The sequence below is a fragment of the Acanthochromis polyacanthus genome, chromosome 9 (genome assembly GCF_021347895.1).
Source record: "Acanthochromis polyacanthus isolate Apoly-LR-REF ecotype Palm Island chromosome 9, KAUST_Apoly_ChrSc, whole genome shotgun sequence".
Lineage (NCBI taxonomy): Eukaryota > Metazoa > Chordata > Actinopteri > Pomacentridae > Acanthochromis > Acanthochromis polyacanthus.
The window spans coordinates 31,620,573-31,641,564 of record NC_067121.1 but is presented as its reverse complement, the minus strand read 5'-3'; the positions used below and the strand labels follow the sequence as shown (position 1 = coordinate 31,641,564).

At 38.7% G+C, this 20,992-nt stretch overlaps 3 protein-coding genes across 4 annotated transcripts; 1 reads left to right on the top strand and 2 right to left on the bottom strand.

Annotated features, from left to right (window-relative positions):
* The first annotated feature begins 61 nt into the window (after window positions 1–61).
* On the top strand, window positions 62–6,537 carry aldh9a1b (aldehyde dehydrogenase 9 family, member A1b). 2 transcript variants are annotated; one of them, XM_022212786.2, is made up of 12 exons: window positions 62–203; window positions 381–602; window positions 1,529–1,674; window positions 2,048–2,177; window positions 2,287–2,421; window positions 3,716–3,912; window positions 4,029–4,169; window positions 4,270–4,458; window positions 4,535–4,622; window positions 4,722–4,863; window positions 5,082–5,194; window positions 5,772–6,537. In XM_022212786.2, exons 2-12 carry the CDS (start codon window positions 419–421, stop codon window positions 5,864–5,866), a joined length of 1,560 nt encoding a protein of 519 aa, XP_022068478.1. In that variant the 5' UTR covers window positions 62–203; window positions 381–418; the 3' UTR covers window positions 5,867–6,537. The 2 variants fall into 2 exon arrangements, with proteins under 2 accessions (XP_022068478.1, XP_022068487.1); XM_022212795.2 differs by having other exon boundaries at window positions 84–293.
* zte38 (zebrafish testis-expressed 38) lies at window positions 6,492–10,785 on the bottom strand. Its single transcript, XM_022212851.2, has 12 exons — window positions 9,920–10,785; window positions 9,563–9,707; window positions 9,236–9,299; window positions 9,075–9,111; window positions 8,943–8,963; window positions 8,817–8,843; window positions 8,657–8,724; window positions 8,413–8,561; window positions 6,980–7,212; window positions 6,871–6,898; window positions 6,752–6,792; window positions 6,492–6,612 (listed from the first exon to the last, which is right to left on the bottom strand). Exons 1-12 carry the CDS (start codon window positions 9,968–9,970, stop codon window positions 6,565–6,567), a joined length of 912 nt encoding a protein of 303 aa, XP_022068543.1. The 5' UTR covers window positions 9,971–10,785; the 3' UTR covers window positions 6,492–6,564.
* A 115-nt stretch (window positions 10,786–10,900) lies between these two features.
* On the bottom strand, window positions 10,901–16,257 carry prdx1 (peroxiredoxin 1). Its single transcript, XM_022212820.2, has 6 exons — window positions 16,104–16,257; window positions 13,790–13,902; window positions 13,471–13,624; window positions 13,255–13,377; window positions 11,767–11,897; window positions 10,901–11,405 (listed from the first exon to the last, which is right to left on the bottom strand). Exons 2-6 carry the CDS (start codon window positions 13,893–13,895, stop codon window positions 11,323–11,325), a joined length of 597 nt encoding a protein of 198 aa, XP_022068512.1. The 5' UTR covers window positions 13,896–13,902; window positions 16,104–16,257; the 3' UTR covers window positions 10,901–11,322.
* Window positions 16,258–20,992: the final 4,735 nt, after the last annotated feature.

Sequence of the window (20,992 nt, the reverse complement as noted above, 5' to 3'; positions counted from 1 at the left end):
CTCAAAGATGATTTGCGTTATTGACAGTGGAACTATCCAATAGCTTGCTACGTTCTGGTAGCAGCAACCTTCGCGGCCCCTTAGCCCCGCCTCCTGGTTGAGCCTCAACAAAAATGGCAAGATGTAACGTAACATTATACTAACAGTCAGATTTACACTCCTAACCTTCAAAAACACATTTAATGTGCAGTTTCTGTGTGCAGGTAAGTGTGTTTAATACAATAATAAAACACCACAAATGATAAGGCGAGGAGAAAGTCGCTAGCGTCTCACAGTTTTACCTACATGGTGCAGTTGAGTAAAACTCCTTTTGACGTTATCTAATGTCGGTAAAGTGCCAGGGTGTCGTGCAGTTAACCTTAATGTTGTGTGTTTTACAGTAAGTTATTAAACTCGGAGGCGTCGGGCCTGCTTGAAAATGCTCCAGAGTTTTGCAAGGTTGTCGTGGCGGCGGCTCGCTGCTGCTGCTCCTCTTGCTGCCGCTGTACGGTGCGCCTCCTCGGGCTCGGTGGACATCACGGTGCCGCTGAACTTCTGGGCTGGAAAAAGAAGGAGAGGCCCCGAGAAATGCAACACGGAAAATGTATACGAACCTGCAACGGGTGAGCCACATAATTCTTATATAATGACAAAAATGTGTCTTGTTATGTACATTATTGACTCTAAACTGTACTTTGATCATGGGATATCTGCCTGGTGATGTCTGGTAAAGTAAACCAGGGTATAATGATTGACCTACTTTCTAGCTCTTTGCAATTGACATTGACTAACACAGTTCAGCAACACACTCCTTCACATATAGTACTGGATATCCATATAGCTGGTCACTTCCATTTGCAACTAGTTTTTATGGCCAAAACCAACAACCACAACCTCAACAATAACAGCCTGCCTTGCACCCGTTGCATTCAATATTTAATTTTAATGCTCTTTGTGGCTTCTTACCCAATTTCAGCTAACACTGTGCAGCACATTCAGGAAAGATTCTGCTCCTTATCGTTATTATCATCATTGGAAGTGTCATTTCCAGTTGTACAGTGTGCCACTGCCTCAAACCTACAGGTCTAAACTTAATTTCCTTTGTCAGTGAGGGATAAGTGATGCCGAATCAGTACTACCAACATGAACAGACATAAGATGGCCCTATCAAACAGAAACTGCTAGCTGTTGTTTTTGTGTTTAACCTTTTTATGAGCATATCTGGATTATGGCTGTAACTAATGATTATTTCCATTGTTGACCAATCTGTCTATCAATCAGTTGCTTTTTGATCAACAAATATCAGAAAATCTAGAAAAATGTAGGTCCCAAAGCCAAAGATGTCATTCTTTAATGTCTTTTTTGTCCACTGTCATAGTGGAGTGAAGAAACCAGAAAAGACTCAAATTTAACAACCTGGGATAAGATAGTTTAGACCTTTAAAAAAAATCGAGCAAATATCCAAATAGTTGGGAATCATTTTAGTAGGTGACAACTAATGGATTCATTGTTGCAGCTTTAGTTTGAAGAATAATGCTTTATTTTGCAGGACGCATCTTGTGCCATTTGGAGCCGTGTGGACCTGTGGAGGTTGATCAGGCTGTGAAAGCTGCCAAGTCAGCTTTTGGCCACTGGAGCAAAATGTCAGGGATGGAGAGGGCGAGGACCATGATAGAAGCTGCCCATATCATTGAGGTATTTATTCTGTGTTTAACTGCATGTTTTACATTTTAGAATGTCTAAAGTAATTTCTGTAGATTAGGTTATTTCATATAAAAAGATCTGAAGGAGCATATACATACAGGATACATAGTGTGGAAAAGAAAAATCAGTGGGGCATTTCCTCTAATGCCGAGTTGTGACTGCTTTTGCTCAAAGCAGCCGTTTGTGTAAACCTTAAAAACTCCATTTATCATCTTCCTATTATTAAATTATGTATTGAATAATACCTTTTCCCGAGGATTCATTGTACATCATGAAAAGAGCATCTTTAATGTTTATACACCCAGTGTTGTTTCTACACAAATATGAAATATTTTTTTGCTTTTGCCCTGGTTTTCATACGCAGAGCAGGAGAGAAGAGATAGCTGAGATGGAGGTGGTCAACAACGGGAAGTCCATCACAGAGGCCCGTCTGGATGTGGACTCTGCCAGACTGTGCATAGAGTACTATGCAGGACTGGCCAGCACTCTGGCAGGTTGGTGTGGATTTCACTTACTTTCCCAAACACTCAGCTAGTACGTCACAAATGAAATGGCTGATCAAGTGATTTTACCTCATTTCTGCTTCTGTTTTCCTTTGTCCAGGCCAGCATGTCCAGTTGCCCGGGGGATCCTTTGCCTACACCCGTAGGGAGCCTTTGGGAGTCTGTGTCGGTATCGGTGCTTGGAATTATCCCTTCCAGATAGCCGCCTGGAAGTCTGCTCCAGCCCTGGCCTGTGGTATGAGATTCTAATAGAGCTGTCAGACATCAGTATACGCATACAACAATCAGGCATAACATTATGATCACCTGCCTAATAATGTGTTGGTCCCCTTTATGCTGCTATAATTCCTCTGACCCAGTGGGGCATGGACACAGGACCTCTGAGGATGTCCTCTAGCACTGGGATGGCGGCAGTGAATTCTGTGGGTTGCAGGGTGGGACCTACCTAGATCAGACTTATCCTGGCACATCCCATTGATGCTCAATAAGATTTGGATCTGGGGAGTGTGAAATCTAAGAATTGAGACTGAATCAAGGAAAAACTTAAATGTCTTTGTTCTGGATAACCCCCAAAATGCAGCAACTGAGCAGTAAGGCTTCTAAATATAGACAGCTTTTCCCAAATTTGGGACTTACAACAGTGGATGAGCATAAAAAACTTTCTTTCTTTTTAAATGCTTTTCCTTGTTTTGTAACTTGCTGTTAGATTCTTTGACTTATTTGACATAAACTACAATAAAGGATGGGTGCTGTATATCCACATAATGTAGAAAAAATAATGGCATTCACCTCTAGATGGCACTACAGCTCATTGACTGATTTAAATGACCACATCCCAGTGCAAGTCTTGTTTATTCACAAATTTCTGATGAAACAAGGCCTACCACTACAGTTTAGGTCCCCAGTCTATCAGCACTGCTGATCATTAGTTACTGTTGTTTTTCACTTCAATTATGTAGACAGTTTAAAGGATTGGGCAGATTTAGCATACAGTTATGTCTAAAATTACTCACAGCCTTACCACAATATAATTTATAGAAATTTTGTTTTTGACTAATAGTTTTTTCCTGCTGGATATGACAGAAACAAGTGATTAAATACAGTAACACATTGTCTTAGAGATGTTAATGATAAATTTAAAGTATTTTATGATTTTTTGTTTAGTTTTTATACATTTTTCTACTAAAATATCCAGAAAATTTATGCATTCTTTGTTGAGAAAACAGCTTCTTTACCGCTACAAATAATCCAGATTTCACTACTTTCTAGAGCATTCTAATACAGTTGCAAGTCATGGCTCAAACAAAAGAGCTTAGAAATAGTTAAAATTTATTAATAACATCTCGTGTTTTATTGTGTATGTTTGTCATACCCGGCCAAAAGAAACGTATTTGCCAAATTATATTTCATTGTAGATCAGCACTGGCATGGATAACTGCAGACATAACCTCTGAGAGCTTTTCAGTTGATTAAATGAGTCAAACTATTAAAGTCTTACTTGTATTTCTTGTCTCTGTTCTCCAAAACAGGAAACTCCATGGTGTTTAAGCCATCACCAGTGACTCCTGTGACTGCAGTCATGCTGGCAGAGATCTATGCAAAAGCCGGAGCTCCAGAGGGGCTGTTCAACGTGGTGCAGGGCGGCCAGGAGACCGGCAGCTTACTGTGTCACCATCCTGATGTGGCTAAGTTGTCCTTCACTGGGAGTGTGCCCACAGGAAAGAAGGTCTGTATTATCGGACACCTCACAAAACAAGGAAATGTTGAAGCCATTGACCCTTTTCTGTCGTAAGCTGTGATATGACCAGAATAACTGATGGATTACCTTCTATTGACCCACAGATTATGGAGATGGCATCTAAGGGGGTGAAACCGGTGACTTTAGAGCTTGGGGGGAAATCTCCTCTGCTCATCTTCCAGGACAGTGATCTGGAGAACGCTGTAAGGGGAGCTCTCATGGCCAACTTTCTGTCTCAAGGCCAGGTAGCGTGTCCTGTTACTTTACTGACACAGTTAAACCAAAAAATAATGTTGATTTACATCTAGTTCACACACAGAACACATTTAAATCTATATATCACAGGTCTGCAGCAATGGTACAAGGGTCTTTGTTCAGAGGGATATTCTGCCTGAGTTTGTGGAGGAGGTGGTGAAGAGGACCCAGGCGATTGAAATAGGAGACCCTCTGCTGGAGAGCACCAGAATGGGAGCACTGGTCAGCCGGTCACATCTGGATAAAGTCTTATCCTTTGTTGATCAAGCAAAAAAAGAGGCAAGACTTGTCCAAATAATAATTTTTCTTTGTTTAAACGCAACTTCAAGTGAGACTAACTTTTCGCTGTCACTAGGGAGCAACAGTGATGTGTGGGGGTGAACCTTTTGTCCCATCAGATCCCAAACTCAGAGGTGGCTACTACATGACCCCATGTGTACTGAGTAAGCCGTCCATGCTTTCCCTCTGAAGTGGATGTCACTTTTTGACACTTTGTTGTGGTCAGTGTTCCTATGTTCTCATCCTCTTATACACTCCTACAGGTAACTGCACAGATGAGATGACCTGTGTGAAGGAGGAGATCTTTGGTCCTGTCATGTCTGTGCTGTCTTTTGAAACGGAGGAGGAGGCGCTGCAGAGAGCCAACGACAGCACATTGGGTCTGGCTGCAGGTGTTTTCACCAGGTTGGTTTGTGATGGCAGAAAACTCACAACTCAAGAAGTATGATTTGTTTTAAGCCATGACAGATTTCCTGAAGAACAGACATTAAAAGCAGCAGTAAATAACTAAAAAAATATGGCAAATAATAGGTTGGGAAAGGCATGTGCACATAATACATGACCACTTTAATATTCTTAATTCAACACCCAATACCTCACCTTACCTTGTTTTGTGTCTGTAGGGATGTGAGACGAGCCCATCGTGTGGTGGAACACCTCAAGGCTGGCTCTTGTTTCATCAACAACTACAACATCACTCCTGTGGAGGTGCCCTTTGGAGGCTTCAAAATGTCAGGTACAGCTTTGCTTTTTTCAGTCAGACTTATTAAGTTGTTCTAGGAAGAAATGCCGCCAGATTTTTTTTAGTTTTTTTTTGTCAGACCAGGTTAGAATAAATGTAATGAGTTATTTATATGACCCAGATCTACTTGTAGTGAATATGTCTGCAAAGAATTGTGACATTGTGCTCCCCATCCAATGTGACCTCTGTAGAGAGTGCATCCTTGTATTTGAAAAAACTAATTTTAGTCCATCCTAGCAGGGTCTTTTAGGGTTGTGACTACACAGCATTGCTGTACGTACAGTAAATGAAGGAATATTAGCAACCTTGTTGAACAGAAATGTATGCATTGTTCTTTTTTGTCTGACAGTTTCATCAGCAAAAATGTCTATTATGCCTGAGTAAATTAAACAACAATTAATTAAATTGCTATACTTTTCTATTTTCAATTCTTAATATTTTGGCACTAGTGCTTTTACTAAGACCCCGGCTAGAACTTCTTTGATCGCATCGAAAATTCCTCTATGCAGGAAAACTTCCCAGTCAATCTAAGTAAAAGTGGAAGTAAATTTGTGCTTCTTACATTCACCAGGCATAGGGCGGGAGAATGGCCAGGTAACGATTGAATACTACACCCAGCTGAAGACTGTGTTTGTGGAGATGGGAGATGTGGACAGCCTGTTCTAGACCACACAACCAGTTGAAGCTGCAGCCATGAAACACTGAGCCAGAGACTCAACCAGGAGGTCCAAACATCTCTTCCATCACTCAGGGGAAAAAAAAACATCAAGTGATTGTGCAATTGTATGTAACACAATGTTAAGGGAAGCTGAGGCTGCAGTATCATAGCAGGTAAAAACGCGTGAGAATCAAAAATAAGCATTATTGTCTGAGCCAATCTGATCTAATTAAAGATTTTAGTTTAGCTTCAGTTCACTTCAGATAATTCAGTTAAAATGAAATTTATATTGTGCCTCACGACTTGCAATCAGCAGGTTGGTCTTATCAACGTTTGTCATTTGTTTATAGAATACAATTTCAAATGTATTTGACATATTTGTACAACCAATGTTTAAAGTCAAACTTTATTTTTTGAACTATATTCATCAGTCTTTTTTGTACACATACAATAGTAAAAAATGAAACACTAATGCATTGTATTGATTAAATTAATCTTGAATGTACGCTTTTTGTACAATGTCGTTTACATTTAGAACTGTGAATGCAACATCCTGCCTTGAGGTTAGAGTGAAATATCAAAGGAACCCATCTAACACATTTGGGAAACACATAAATCTTATCATAACATAAACAGCGTTTGTGAATATAACAAAATGAAGAAGTTTTTCATATTTCAACTTGCGTTTGGTCACTTGTCTTATTGCCTAAATTCTTCTTTTCTTCCTGGACAGACTTTTGCCAGCTGGTTTTCTCTAAGACAGACAAAAAAAATCTCAGTTTGTATTAACTCCTATTACAATTCAGTGATAAGCTCCAACAAATTCTGATTTTAATCTTTTTTTTTTTTTGCCAACATGCAAACTGTGCTACCATTATGCCTCCATTATGTACCTTTGCCAAAGGTCTTGTTGGTTTCTTGAACTGTGCAGATTCTGTTTAAAAGACAATCAGCAGTGTAAACTCCTTGGTAAACTTTATATTTTCAGAACAGCAGCAGCTGACAGACTTACCATCTTCAGAAGGTAGATCATCTTTCACCTGCAACCAAATGTTGAGAGACTTCAAGATTAACTGACATTATTATGATTAACTTTGTCACATAAAACAACTGAGACTCACCTTCATTGTTTCCTTCCTTGGAGAAATTCTTTCAGGAACCTGCTGAGGTTCCCTCAAGTGGTTTCCTCTCTGGAGTTTCTCCACCCGGCCTTGTTCCGCTGACACTCGCACTCTCAAGGTGTGGAAGGCCGTCTGCACCTCACCCACCCTGAAGTGCACCGCCATGCCTTCAAACCACAGGCTGTCGCATTCCCCCTCCTTGAAGCCAGGTGGTTGGTATTCTGCAGGGGTGACTTTGAAAGCAGATCATTGCAAATGCTTTCATCACAACCCGTTAAACTTCAGCGGCCCGCATTTGGGCCGTTTTGAGATGTGTAAAAGTATTTTTCTTAATTGACCGAAGCTGCAAACTCGATGATAGAAACATTATACACCCATGGAAAGCTTAGATTCTCATGAATCCGCCGGTATAAACCACTTTCAGATGTGATTACCACAGCGGGTAATATAAACACATTTGTCCAACAAACAACATAAACAGCACAACTCACCTTTAAAGGCTCATAACTAGTCACAGATGAAAATATTCCACAATAAACGGCCATCCAGACAAAACAAGCCAGTAAAATCTTTTATCCAAAACATGTCTTTAAAAGCACTTGAGTGATTCTGACTGCACTGGGTGAAAATTCAGGTTGTCAGCTTTCAAATGAGACCAGAACCATGCCTATACTCCAAATTGTTCAAGAACAGCATTCAATTTACTTTGGGTACATCTTCAGTTGAAATTTCAGGCGGAATTGACTGCAGTATATAGGGTTAAACGAGAACGCATCCAGAGCGCAATACTCCACCAAAGCTGTTCATTCCCCCATATAGCATCATCAGAAATGCAGCATTTGTTTTAGATATTGATGATCAGAAATCGCGGCTACATAGAATGTATCCATTTAATATAGATGTACCCACAAACAAAACGACCATGGGCTGAGTACAGGCGTGTGTTCTGCATGTGTACGTTATGTACGGATACTGAATCACATGACCTAAATATTTAGCGGGCAGTGGGAATTCATGGGACTCGGAAACACCTCTACAATTTAATTAACTGTTCCTTGTGTCATTTCCGGCGGATGAGTCCCGATAAGTCCACAGCAGCTGATCTGTAGAAGGATCGCAGTCCTGTGATCGCCAGCATTCAGCTGTTGTAGCGTTCCCTTCTTGTCATAGTTACAGTGACACCTTGCCACTATCTCACAATGATACAGAAATCTTTAACAAATCCGTGGATCCAGACTATAAGCCGCATCACTGCCAAAATCTAATCACTTGGTCTTTGTCATTTCTAACCTTCCCTGAAAATTTCATCTAAATCCATTAATCCATTTTTGAGTAATGTTGCTAACAGACAGACAAACCAACGTAGATCGTCACATAACTCGTACCGGGACTCTTAATTGATTCTCTGAGACATTAAGAGTAAATCGTCTTACTGTCGTCGTAGTAGTAGAGCTTCATGGTGAGGTAGACATTGCTGGGGAGGGCGTCCAGATTCTGCATCAGCAAGAAGAGCTTCCTGATGAGCAGCACTGAGGCCTTCTTGGTGTCCTCCAACGTCACCTGCATCTCCATACTCCTGTTCCTGAGGTTTCGTACAGGGTTACATCACGCCATCAGCTTAGTCAGCTAGCCCCAGCACAGTCTACATGACAAATGCAAATGCAGATCTATCCAAACCTGAAAATGTCCATCTGGGGCCCCTTTTCAGTGTATCTGAATTTGAACTGGTAGGACTCGATAATGCACTGAAAATTAGGAAAAGTAAATGTTACTTTATGATACACACTGCACAGTCGCATTCAGACTGAATGTGTGGATATTTTAAGACAGAACTTACATTGGGTTCATCTGGATTGGTGTAGACCTAGAATGCAACAACAACAAGTTGTGGGCATTGTGGGCATTATTGTTGATGTAGGAAATATTTCAACTCAGTGTTGCTCCAGTGACTTTATTTACCTACCCCAAGGAATACAATCTGGAGCTGTTGAGAGGAAAACAATTAACATTAATAAAAGTGGCACCAGAGTGATAAAACTGGCAAATCACGTTAAATATTACAAAAAAAAAGCATTCAAGGATGTAATCTACTTACATACTGCTTTTCTAATGCATCAAAGCAGCCCATCATCCTAGAAAAAGAAGATGAAAAGGATGAAAGTGTCATTCAGGATGGGAAATTACCTGCAAACGCTGACTATTACTGCAGATTGTCCAATTTGAAAATGGGTCTGATTTCTGGGATGTTATATTTACCATTTCACAACTTTGCTGGCACCTGGAGTGTTGCAGTTCTCACGCAAAACTTTAATGCACAAATCTAGGGAAGTTATATAGAACAAAAACTGATGCATTTAGTACTTTCTGATGAGGACTAATCACTAAAACCATGATCTGCATACAATCATCAGTGTTTTCTATTGTTTTTTTTAACAACCCTGTATGTTTACAATACACCTAGAATTGTTATGTAGACACCAGTTAGATGTGTAAGTTTTAATATAATATTTGGGCAATTCCTGTGAAGTGTCCCACGCATTAAATTACCAGATTTCCCTGAATTTAAATTCTAGATGTGTTCACCTTCCAGATATCTGGATCTGTAGGCATCCTCTGGAAAAATCCCTCTGAGATAGGTGATGGAGGAGACAGCCACAGCCATCATCCTCTTAATGAAGACCAGAGATTCTTGCTTGGTTTTTAGGTCGTTCAGAAACAATCCTGTCCACTTAAAACAAACAAACAAACAAAAAAAAACACACAAAGGCGTTTACTGCGAGGGAGCAGTACTAGCAAATACTAGAGTGCGTCTTCGTGGAAACATTATGGCGCAGTTGGCTAAATGTTAGCTAGTGCGGCTAAAAGCTATGTTCAACACTGACAAACAGATTAAACAACCTCTTAAACGCTATGTTTAGATAGTTTGCGGTGAGTTCAAACCTCTGCAGTCTCCTGCTTGTTCGTCCTGAGGCACATTTTCCCTGCTGCCATGTTTCTTCTTTGTTTTGCCGAGAGTTAGCTCGCTAGGAATTGCTAATGCTAACGAGCAAACGAGCTAACAGTGAATGACGCGCAGCTACGTCTAATTTCTTTGCAATATTACTAATAGCACTTTCGTCTAATATTAGTGTTACTTAAATATTACATAAAATTTGTCTTAAGAGACCTATGATAACCCTAAACAGGTCTGGATATTGTTAAAAATATCATTAGCCAGGACTCAACAGAATGGCCTCGTCGAGTTTTTCCCGCTCCTCGAAGTGTCCACAATAACAGTACAGTAACTCTGTATACTGTACAGTAAGAGTAAGAATTAATCCAAATTTTAGCAGATTTTAGAAGAAAACATGTCACAAATAGGTACAGCCTCTTGTAATAGAGAAGCATAGAAGTCACATTAAAATTACAGTTGGTAATATCAATATATCTTCTGTTTAATCCATGAAAATGTGTTTTTAATTTACCAAATCATCACCAGGTAGAAAAATACACGAGGAAAACTGTCTTAACATAGGTACTTATCAATTGTCAGCTATGCTTTAATTGTTAAAGCAGTTTAATTACATTAATGATGACTTTGTTTTATTTAGGCATGCAGAATTCTAACATTAAAATACTTTAAGAAAATTTAATGTTTAGTTTTACCTGTTCCTCTAATTCCATGACACCAAAATGTCCGCTGTAAGGTATTATGTCTGCGTAAAAGATGGATTACATGTTTTAGAAATATGCATATTTAAAGGTCTTTGCATGTGGACATAATTCAGCATAGGTCCTTAGCTTTATTAGATACTTATGAATTATTTTTGTTGTTTTGTTCACTGAGATAACAGATGTAATGAATAAGAGTAGCCTAAATCACAGTAATTAAATATATCCCTTGCTTGATAGTACTGAAAATGCATAAACGCAAAGTAGATATATGGTGTGACCAGTTTTCTGAATTCTTTATTTGGATGAAAGAACATTTGTTGTCCACTGTAAAAAACAAAACAAAACAAAACAAAAACACACACACAAAAAGCAGAAGTGTTTCTGGCTTCTTCCCAATAAAAATGTTTGCACCTAACAGTGTGGAATGACATGATGATACAAACTGACATTTAGCTCTGTCAGACGGTAAATACAACTGACATTACCGCAGCATCATTACACAGTTATATACTTTGGTCTAAGTGCACTTGTAACTCTACAAACAACAAAACACACACAACATGTCGACTACATCAACAGTCTGCTAAACACTCCTCCACAGGCACAGCGGCTGACTAAAATATCGTTGGAAAATGTGACCATGAAATGAAATCTCCTACAGCAGGTGGCAGACTCTGGCCTTGGGTTTATCACTGCTTGGAGAAGAAGTCTTTGCTCTTCTGGACGTCGGGTTTGATGGTGTCGCTTCCTGGTTTCCAGCCGGCTGGGCAGACTGAAAAGATAAACCTGTAATGAGTCCTGGCCGGCAGATGAAATAATGAAGAAATGCCAATGTGACACACTTCAAAACCTGCACTGCTTTGGGTGTATAAAAGGCAAATGTTTCAGAGGTTTGCTTGCATAATGTCAAATTTGTCTTTGCCAGACCATGCTGAATTTATTGCCCTGCTTTTACTCTATAAAAGTTTGTCGGTTCATGTGAATATAAATAATGTGAAGTGTTTAGACAGCCAGGAATTCAATTTTCAATTTGAGCATATTTGGATCAAAGAGCAGGATGAGAGTTTTAATTATATCACTCACAGCGCTGCATATTTCAACATTAGTGCGACAGAACTGCAGCAGTAATTTACCTTCTCCGTGCTTGTCGGTGAACTGAAAGGCTTGGACCAAACGCATGGTCTCCTCAACAGAGCGTCCAACCGGGAGGTCATTGATGGTGATCTGTCTCAGAATGCCCTTGTCGTCAATGATGAACAGACCTCTGAAACACAGGAAAAGAGCAGCTGACCTCCAAAGTCCAAGACAACATACACATTAATAACTTTTCATGTGAAACCAGCATTTTAAAACAAACACAAGCCCCATTCAGACAAGCTTTGCTAGCACCATTTCAGTAATGATCTATATTTTCTGGAACAAACTTCCTGAAAGTTGGATGTCCGCTCCAACTCTCACTTCTTTTAAATCAAAGCTCAAGACTTTTCTGTTTGCCACTGCTTTCATATTATAGCTTATTTTAACTTGATTTAAATGCAAATTGTATTTTTATTTTTTAGCATATTTCTAATTTCCCTTTTCTTTTTATGTTGTATGATATTTGTCACTTTAATTGTGCTGTTTTATGCTTGTGTGAATGGTTCCAGTGCTTTTAATGTTTTAAAATAAAGCACAAATCTGCCTTGCCTGCCTTACATGCTTACTAACATTCCTAAAAACACATATTGCATGGGCATGCAGGTGCCAGTGGAACACAAAAGCAGCAGCCGGTTGCTTTGTTGCAGAAAATACTACTAAAAACAGCTATGGTAAAAAGTAGGACCAGAGATTTCTTAATTGCACAACAGTCGCTCACATAGACAACTAGGTCGGCAATGCCTACAATTCATCGTTCATGTTTGATTAGCTGCTGGTGTTCTTCCAGATTATGTCAAGTGACAAATACGTAAAAAATATTTAACAGCCTGTAGTAACAGCGTAGACCCAGTTAGGAAGTAAACGTGTGTGTATGCATAATTGTTTCAAAAATTCTTCTTGTCCAGAGCAAAAATCTTGGCAGCCGCACATCTAAAGGTCTCTCTTTTAGGGGCACTAAAACACCAAAGTAATGTAGGCGGAAACATGGCCATAACTGCTTCTTTTAAAAAGCGTATTAATGTGGATGTAGCCTAAAGTCCAGCCCCTGTAAAACACAATAAGGGCCCAGGTATATTCACTTGCAAAAATGCACACAAACAGCTCTAGACTCCACTGGTGCATAGTTGTTCTCATTATACTACTTTCTAGTCCACTTAAGAGACCACCTGGAGGACACATTGCGTACATGCACAGCAGATCAGCACCTTTAACATAGTGGCCATGCAGAGGCAAATTTTGGGCTGCATCCACAAGGTGTCCTCACAGCCTCTAGCAGACTTGGAGGAATTACAACATTTTTGTCATTCGGATTCTTGTTTACTCCTGGATGGGCAAAGTATATCAATGGCTTAACAGATGGCTAGAAACTTGACGTTCTCCCAGCCTGAAATAACTTTAGGATGGTGCAAAACCAACATCAACACTAGATGAAATAGTTTAATCTCTGAGGTGTAACCAGCACAACTCCACGTGATGAAGCCCACCTGTAGGCGATGCCCTCATCCTCTTTGAGAACACCATAATCTGTGGAGATGGTGCGTCGCGTGTCGGATACCAGAGGAATCTTCATGCTGCCCAGTCCGCCCTGCTTACGCGGTGTGTTGGTCCTTTGAGAACACAAAAAGAAAGTGTGAGGACTTTGTAAAAGTGAATGCACACAATGACTGTGAATGTTAAAGATTTAAAAAGCTCATAAATACCACGCAAAATGGGAGAAGTGGGAGTCCACGGAGGCGGCGATCACCTCACAACCGATCTTCCTGAAATCCTCAGCAGCGTCGCTAAAAGCGATGATCTCAGTCGGACACACAAAGGTGAAGTCCAGCGGATAGAAGAAAAAGACCACATACTTCCCTGTAAAACACAACAATAAGGCCATTGAATCTGTCAAATTACACTCTAATTAATTCTTCTCTTTAGTAGTGTAAATGAATGTCCATTCAATACATTCTGGGGATCACAAAACAGCGAATTACAGAAAGAGCGTCATCAAAGCATGAGCTGCAGGTTGTTGTGTACCTCTGTAGTCCGACAGCTTCAAGTCATTGAACTGTCCATCTGGCATCACCGCTTTGGCCGTGAAGTCTGGGGCCAGCTGTCCAATTCTTGCGTTGCCTGCAGACATCTTCAGTCTAATCGCATTGCAGAAAGGGGAAACAGATTGTGTTTAATACAATCTCTTCTCAAAATCACAAACACATTGTTTTTTTTGTGTGATGATGTCAATGAATGAAAAGCCTTCCTCATTTGCAGGACAAGGAAATGATATCGCTAATATGTAAAACATAAAGCCAGCTCTACAGTTTGGTTTCAAAAGAAGGCACTGTGCATGTTGGGGCTGTGACTAACACTTATTTTTAGAAACAAATTAGGCCTATAAAAAATCGTCAAAAATTCCCATAATAACTTTTTAAGGCCCATTAACTTGACTATCCTATAACATAAATGAAATCAACAATTGCTCAATTTAAGAGACTGCAGCAAATGTTCAGGATGTCTGCTAAAAAGAGTAGTAAATTATTAAGGTGACAATTTGTTGTCAATCGAGCCTTTTTACCTACTACACATATACCATTGAAAGTATGCTTCTCCACAATGAATGCATTCCGTTACCAAAAATTTTAAATAATGGAAAAACGTCTCTTCTGTATAAATCTTTGATGGTGAGGTGTCATTGTTGGTGATGGAAGATTAAGTTACAATTCTAAACATTTTTATATGTATTTCTATTTTATTTTTTATCTTTTATAATGACAAAGATTATTGCTGACACTGATGATCAACTCATTTAGGCTAACACTGATAAATGGACACCTTTTTCCCCACCTAATTATAGAGAACACCAGGTCTCTACTGTAGTAGCATTAGCATACTATTATTCTTTCTCTAATGGTAAGTGCACACATGAAGTGCAATGCTTTTCCATCTTACATATTTGCTGGTTAAACAAGAAAACTAGTTCAGCTTACAGAATTGTAAACTTTTATGTCATCAGACTGTCAGTGTCCATTTTGACCCAGTGCTGATATAGCATTCTGACATCCTTATCAGACATTATCTACAGAATATGATGCTGATATCTTTGGGCTTCTCGAACAGGAAATGAATGAGCAATGGCTGAAATAGTGGTTCATACAAAAACACCAAAAACTCTCTCGTTCCTGGTTCTCCAGTGTGAGCATTTGAGGGTTTTCGTTGTCAAGTTCGATACTATTTGTCAGTCATAACTGAACAGCTGCAGGGTTTTTCCTACAAAGAGAAACGTTTGATGGTAAAGGTTGTAGGTGCTCACGCCCAGAAAAGTGTTACCCAACTCTAAAGGAAGAAATGTGAATACAAATATATATTTAACTCCAGCTTTGGTAATTGGGGATTCATTTACGTAAGCACAGAAGTCATTTTCGTTGATCAAATGTCCAGAAAAAAAACAACAGGAAATGCACAGATTTTTGTTAAATGACGCAACACTGACCCTTATGAAAAACTTTCCTATACAAAAATCCTTATCTGTTTGCTCTGAGAAAATATTAGTGGCATTATCTGATGTTGCAAATAAAAAAAAATCAAGTAATAAAATCTATTCACTTGTTAGTTGCAGCCATGAAAGTGAAGTCAATAAAGTCATCACAGACAGGCTGTCATAATCTGAATGCCTGTCATTCATCTCAGCATGTGGGAGTAGAATAATAAGTAATACTGTCTCTAATAACGGTCTCGAATTATAACAATAAGGAGTTCTGCTCAAGTCAAACTAAACACCACACACAGTGTAATGTGTAATTAAGGGTCATTCAGCACCTCGCCCAGCTATTATTTAAGCTCCGAGCATTTTACCACCCGAAACCTACGAAGCATTTCCACTTCTCCTCTTGGTTCACATGTGTTTCCGCATATCTACGATTGATTTCAACGTTTCTCTTTTTATAGTGTAAACTAGGAACTGGACCACCTCAGGTCGTTTGTCAAGGTGCGTCTGGTATCTTTCAAGCGAACGGAGGTGAAATACCAAACATGAACATCAGCTCAAGTACCTACAGCTCAGAATAAACCAAGTGAGAAATAATTATTTCTGTCTCTTAAAAAAAATGATTCCATCTATAGACCAACCCCTTTTTAACTTGACTATCCAATAAAATCAGAAAACCTCGAAAATGAACTTTTTTTTTTCATTTTGTGGAAGAAAAAAATACACTTGTTGATCGGTAAATTCAGCTACGAAGATTAAAAATTTCCTTGCGTAAATAAAAAGTCGAACTTAGAATAAACTGAAACTAATTTTAAAAAGTAATAGAGTAAAATAAAAACACGAATAGATGCATTTTGTCATACATACCTCAGTAGTTTCTGTAACCACACGGACACGACGAAACGAAGTGTAGAAGCTCTCAGTCTCGTCTCAGGGTTTTATAGCACTGCGCACATCTCGCGATAACTTCTAGCCGAACGTGAACTCAGCTCACTTCTGTCCAGTCCTCCTCCACTCTCAATATCCCACCACACAGCATGACTTTGCAGTTTTCCTCATGACTTTTCTGGGAATACTTGTACTCTTGTGAGAACATGTTAAATCACAGAGTGAGGATAAGGAAAGAGAGGAAGAACAGACTTCCAGGAAATATTTTACTGCTTTTTTTTTTTTTAAAGCCACGGCTGGTTAACAATCTCTGGCCTCAGTATTTATGATAAGATCAACTTCAGTGACACTTCACGGGGGAAATTAAAACATTACAGCAGCTAGATACAATGAAAGATAATAAAAAAAGAAACAAGAATTACACGAGTGCAATCAAGGTGAAAATAAAGATAAGAATAAGGACTATGTACACCTTCCACCTGTACAGATATGGCATGATGGATAATTGTACTCAAATTGTAGGATATTCAAAGTATGTAGATTTGTTTTTTAAATGTTGTTGCACTTGAAAAGTTATTAAGAAAAGCATTGTTTCATTCATTAAGTCAGTGCAGTCTATTTGGAGCTGTAAGGCAGAATTTTTTAAAACTGAAATTCAAAAAAAGCAGGTTTCTGATGGCAGTTCCCTAATCCAAACACCTAAATTTCATGTCGATGTCATGGAGTCATGAGGTTTCATCACATGACTCAACCTCTTTCAGGAGCTGTTCCACTGTCATCATGAACAGACATTAAATGAGACCTGAATAATGCTCCTTTCAGTGATTTATCAATTATTTGCTAATTAAAGTTCCTGCCCAGAACTCAAAGTACTATTTAATGTTAAAGTGATGTAAAATCCATGTTTCAATCACGATGTTCCAGTTTGCAACCTTCTAGAATATGTGAAACTGACTGCCAAGACTACAGATTGTCTAAAATGGGCTCTTTTTGTGCATTTGTGTGTATTTGTGTGTACTCAGCAAGGAAAACACAACAGCAACAGCAGCTCCCCAAAAACAGCTTAATCCATGTGTAGTTTTTGGTGAAACAAATTCATTAAATCTCTTTTTATATAGAGCATACTGCATATATTCACATAACAGCTTGTTGTTCTGAACTTCTTTCACTTTCCTCCGACATCTCATTGCGACATTTTGGGCTCGTTTAGTGGGCGGCAGAAGGCATTTTTCTTTCTCATTTCCTCCTCACTCACCACTGCTATATTTGCTTTATGACTAGGCTGAGGAACAACACAGACATTGTCTGAGCTTTCTCAGACTGACAGTGGTTTCTGGAGGCTAAAAGGGACAAGGAAGTTAAATTGACACTTTACAGGAAATCTATTAATCATTTAAAAAAATGGACTTCATTAACTGGCTTTTATTATATATCTTTAATTTATTTTGTTTAGTTTAGTTTCATTTTTTCCTATATTTTGGTTTATATAAGTATATTATTATTTACTTTTTTCAATTTAATTATATTTTTCTCATTTTATTATACATATATAATTTTAGTTTTATTTTATTTTGTTGCAAATTTTTTCTACATTTGGGTTTTTAGATAGATAGATAGATAGATAGATAGATAGATAGATAGATAGATAGATAGATAGATAGATAGATAGATAGATAGATAGATAGATAGGAGAAAAATGAGCAAAAAATATAATAAAACTGAAAAAAGTACATAATAATATATAAACTCAAATACAGAAAAAATATAATAAAAACATATATATATATATTATTTATATGATGTATTTATATTTTATATATATTTAAATGTATATTTTTAAGTATATTATTATTTATTTTTTCAGTTTAATTATATTTTTCTCATATATATATATATATATATATATATATATATATATATATATATATATATATATATATATTTGTTTTATTTATTTATTTGCTGCTCATTTTTTTCTACATCTGGGTCTTACAGGGTTAAATACATGAATAGGTAGTGCGTTCTAATTCATGTGCATTATAAAGGCTCCTCCTGTTTAATGACTGGCTGTATGATCTGATGTCACACTCAGAGGTGTTATTATATTACATTATATTAGTTGACTCTGTGGGACAGTTGTTAAGATGCAGGAGAGTCATGTGCACAGTGAAGGGGCTAATCTAAATTACACCTAAGCCTAAAATGTGACATAAAGTCTTATGTGTGAGATTTACTATTCTCAAAAGAGAACAAACAATATAAGGGAACTGCAGTTGTTTTATGTCCCATTAATTCATGGTGGATCTAATCTACTACATAAAATTATCTTTTTATGTAAACCCTAGTGCCAATTTAAGATTTAATAGCCGAACCTGCTAATTCAGCTGCTTAAAAATCAACCATCTGAGTGCATCTTCAGGACAAAAAGCTCGACATATGTTTTTCAGATAGCATTTATTCACCTAAGACCATTTAACCGGTATTGACAGACTCTGTTGTCGCCTCAAACAGCTTCCCTCCATCCTACCTCTTTTCTGTGCTGTCTTTGGACACCGTTGCCATGACGCTGAAATGAGGGCCAGATAAGAAGGGGGCATTCAATAACCTCCTGTTAGAAGCACCGCGGTGGGCTACTGATCAAACGCAGGCCAGTGTTCATCTCCTGTCTCACAATATGCCTATAATTAGTGCATCTGCTCCGCTAACGCTTCCAGAGCAACTGGATGTTTGAAGGGCACTTGTGCAGCTATCGGTCTGGTTGTATTGATGCGAGCAGAAAAACAAAAACGGTTGTCACAGTCACAGATGAGATGGTGGATTGAGAGTGGTTTAAAAATAGTCACACTTAAATCGGTGCTGTTTTATGAGCATCCACATGCAGGTATAATGAGGTTTCGGTCTTCATATATTGTCTGGACAGTACCTGACTGCTCTATGTGGTATTTATTATGTACGTATTGATCGTCAGCTGTGAAAAACAAGAGATATTGACTGGGACAAGACTGGAAACTGGTGAAAATCTTTAGTAATCTCAGTTTATTCAGTCTACATTTATTTAAGAAACCAAACAAGCATTTATCAGCTATTAAATGTGCAAATGTAAATTTTTTAAACAGATTTATATTTTATTGTGGCACTCCTGTGACTCCATAATACTGCTTTGTCAAACAGCATGAAATCTGTAACCCAGTGAACCCTGTCATGTAGTCAGGTGTAGATTTCGCTGGGAGTTATACCTGTTAAATCTCATAACTGTAATGATGTGAGAGGGTGGGGCGTTGAGCAGGACCGTCTCAGTGTGACGCTGATCGGGTGCCAGGTCCAGACTTGTATTAATGAGACAGCGACACGTGGAGTCAGCAGGAGGAGCTCAGAGGGGAGCTGGACAATCCTCATCCTTCACAGCAGGAAATGACAGCAGGATGTACTGCACTTAAACCAACACACTGAGGCCAATATAAACACACACACACTTACACCACTACCTTGTGTATTATGGCAGTTATTTTCATACTAAACAAACAGTGAAGTCCATAAGTCTGTTTTTCTTTCACAGTACCATCATCCCTGTTGTCGTTTTAGTCATAAAAATTGATTCTCATTGTTATACAGAAAGAACCAGTTATGTTGCTGGCTGTCTGCTCATTCAGATTAAATCAGCAGTTGGTTACAAAAACTGGCTCTGATCTCATCGTCCTCCTGAGCAAAACTGGATTAAACATGTAATGATTCTCGTAGAAACTTGTTTCATTAGACTTAGACTGACTTTATTAATCCTCAGAGGGAGATTCAGTTGAAGAAAAAGTAGCATTAGAAACATTAGAAGTAGAAGCAGCAGAGTTGACAGTAGTACTCCTTGTAGTATTAGTAGAAGTAGTAGTAGCAGTAGTATTTATTTATTTAATTTATTTTTATTTCACCTTTATTTTACGAGGTAAGTTAGTTGAGAACTAGTTCTCATTTTTAATAACCCCCGGTTAAGAGGTGGTACACAACAAGATGAATAACAAAAGTAGTAGTAGTAGTAGTAACAGCAGAAGTAGTGATGATACTACAGCAGTAGTAGTAGCAGTAGCTGTAATAGTAGCAGTAGTAGTCGCAGTTGAAGTAGTACCAGCAGTAGTAGTAGCATTAGTGGTTGAAGCGGTAGTAGCAGTAACAGTAGCAATTGTAGCAGCAGTAGTAGTGGTGATGGTTGTCGTAGTGGTAGTGGTAGCAGTAGTAGTGATGACAGTAGCAGTGGTAGTAGTAGTAGTAGTAGTACTAGGACTAGTAGTAGCAGTAGTAGTGGTGGCGGTGGTAGTGGTAGTGGTAGTAGTAGTAGTAATAGTAGTAGCAGTAGTAGTGGTGGTTGCAGGAGTCCTAGTCGTAGCAATAGTAGTGGTGGTAGTAGTAACAGTAGGAGTAATTGTGGGGGTAGTAGTAGTGGTGATAATAGTAGTAAGAACAGCAGGAACAGCAGGGACAGCAGTAAGAGCAGTAGTAGTAGTAGTAGTGGTGGTCGTTGTAGTAATAACAAGATGACATGGTCATCAATATCCCCCGCGACATGTGATGTCTATGAGTCTATATCCAAAATAGTGATCAAGGGCCATAACTCTGTTAAATATTATCGCACAGGTCTCATTTTCGAACTTGATCAAGGTGTCCATGGTGTGAAGTTACACACTAAATTTCGTAATCCTAGCTGTAATAGTTTCCGAGAAAAGCTGTCCCCTTCATCTCGGACGGACGGACGGACGGACGGATGGAGGCCAAACCCCTATTATCCCCCTTTTCCACTTCGTGGAGGCGGGAGATAATAATAAAAGCAGTGCTGGCTCTGTACCTTTAAGGATTCTCCCGCGCTGCTCTTCAAACCCGGAAAT

Bases quoted from the DNA above. Each gene is read 5' to 3' on its own strand.
- aldh9a1b (XM_022212786.2), top strand. From the start codon at position 419: ATGCTCCAGAGTTTTGCAAGGTTGTCGTGGCGGCGGCTCGCTGCTGCT. The intron at 1,675-2,047 runs GTATTTATTCTG...TTTCATACGCAG, and splicing joins AAGCTGCCCATATCATTGAG to AGCAGGAGAGAAGAGATAGC. The intron at 2,178-2,286 runs GTTGGTGTGGAT...TCCTTTGTCCAG, and splicing joins ACTGGCCAGCACTCTGGCAG to GCCAGCATGTCCAGTTGCCC.
- zte38 (XM_022212851.2), bottom strand. From the start codon at position 9,970: ATGGCAGCAGGGAAAATGTGCCTCAGGACGAACAAGCAGGAGACTGCA. The intron at 7,213-8,412 runs GTAAGACGATTT...CTGCTTTCAAAG, and splicing joins GCTCTACTACTACGACGACA to TCACCCCTGCAGAATACCAA. The intron at 6,899-6,979 runs GTGAGTCTCAGT...ATTTGGTTGCAG, and splicing joins CAAGGAAGGAAACAATGAAG to GTGAAAGATGATCTACCTTC.
- prdx1 (XM_022212820.2), bottom strand. From the start codon at position 13,895: ATGTCTGCAGGCAACGCAAGAATTGGACAGCTGGCCCCAGACTTCACG. The intron at 13,378-13,470 runs GTATTTATGAGC...GTGTTCTCAAAG, and splicing joins CACTTCTCCCATTTTGCGTG to GACCAACACACCGCGTAAGC. The intron at 11,898-13,254 runs GTGGGCTTCATC...CCTGTGTTTCAG, and splicing joins GATGAGGGCATCGCCTACAG to AGGTCTGTTCATCATTGACG.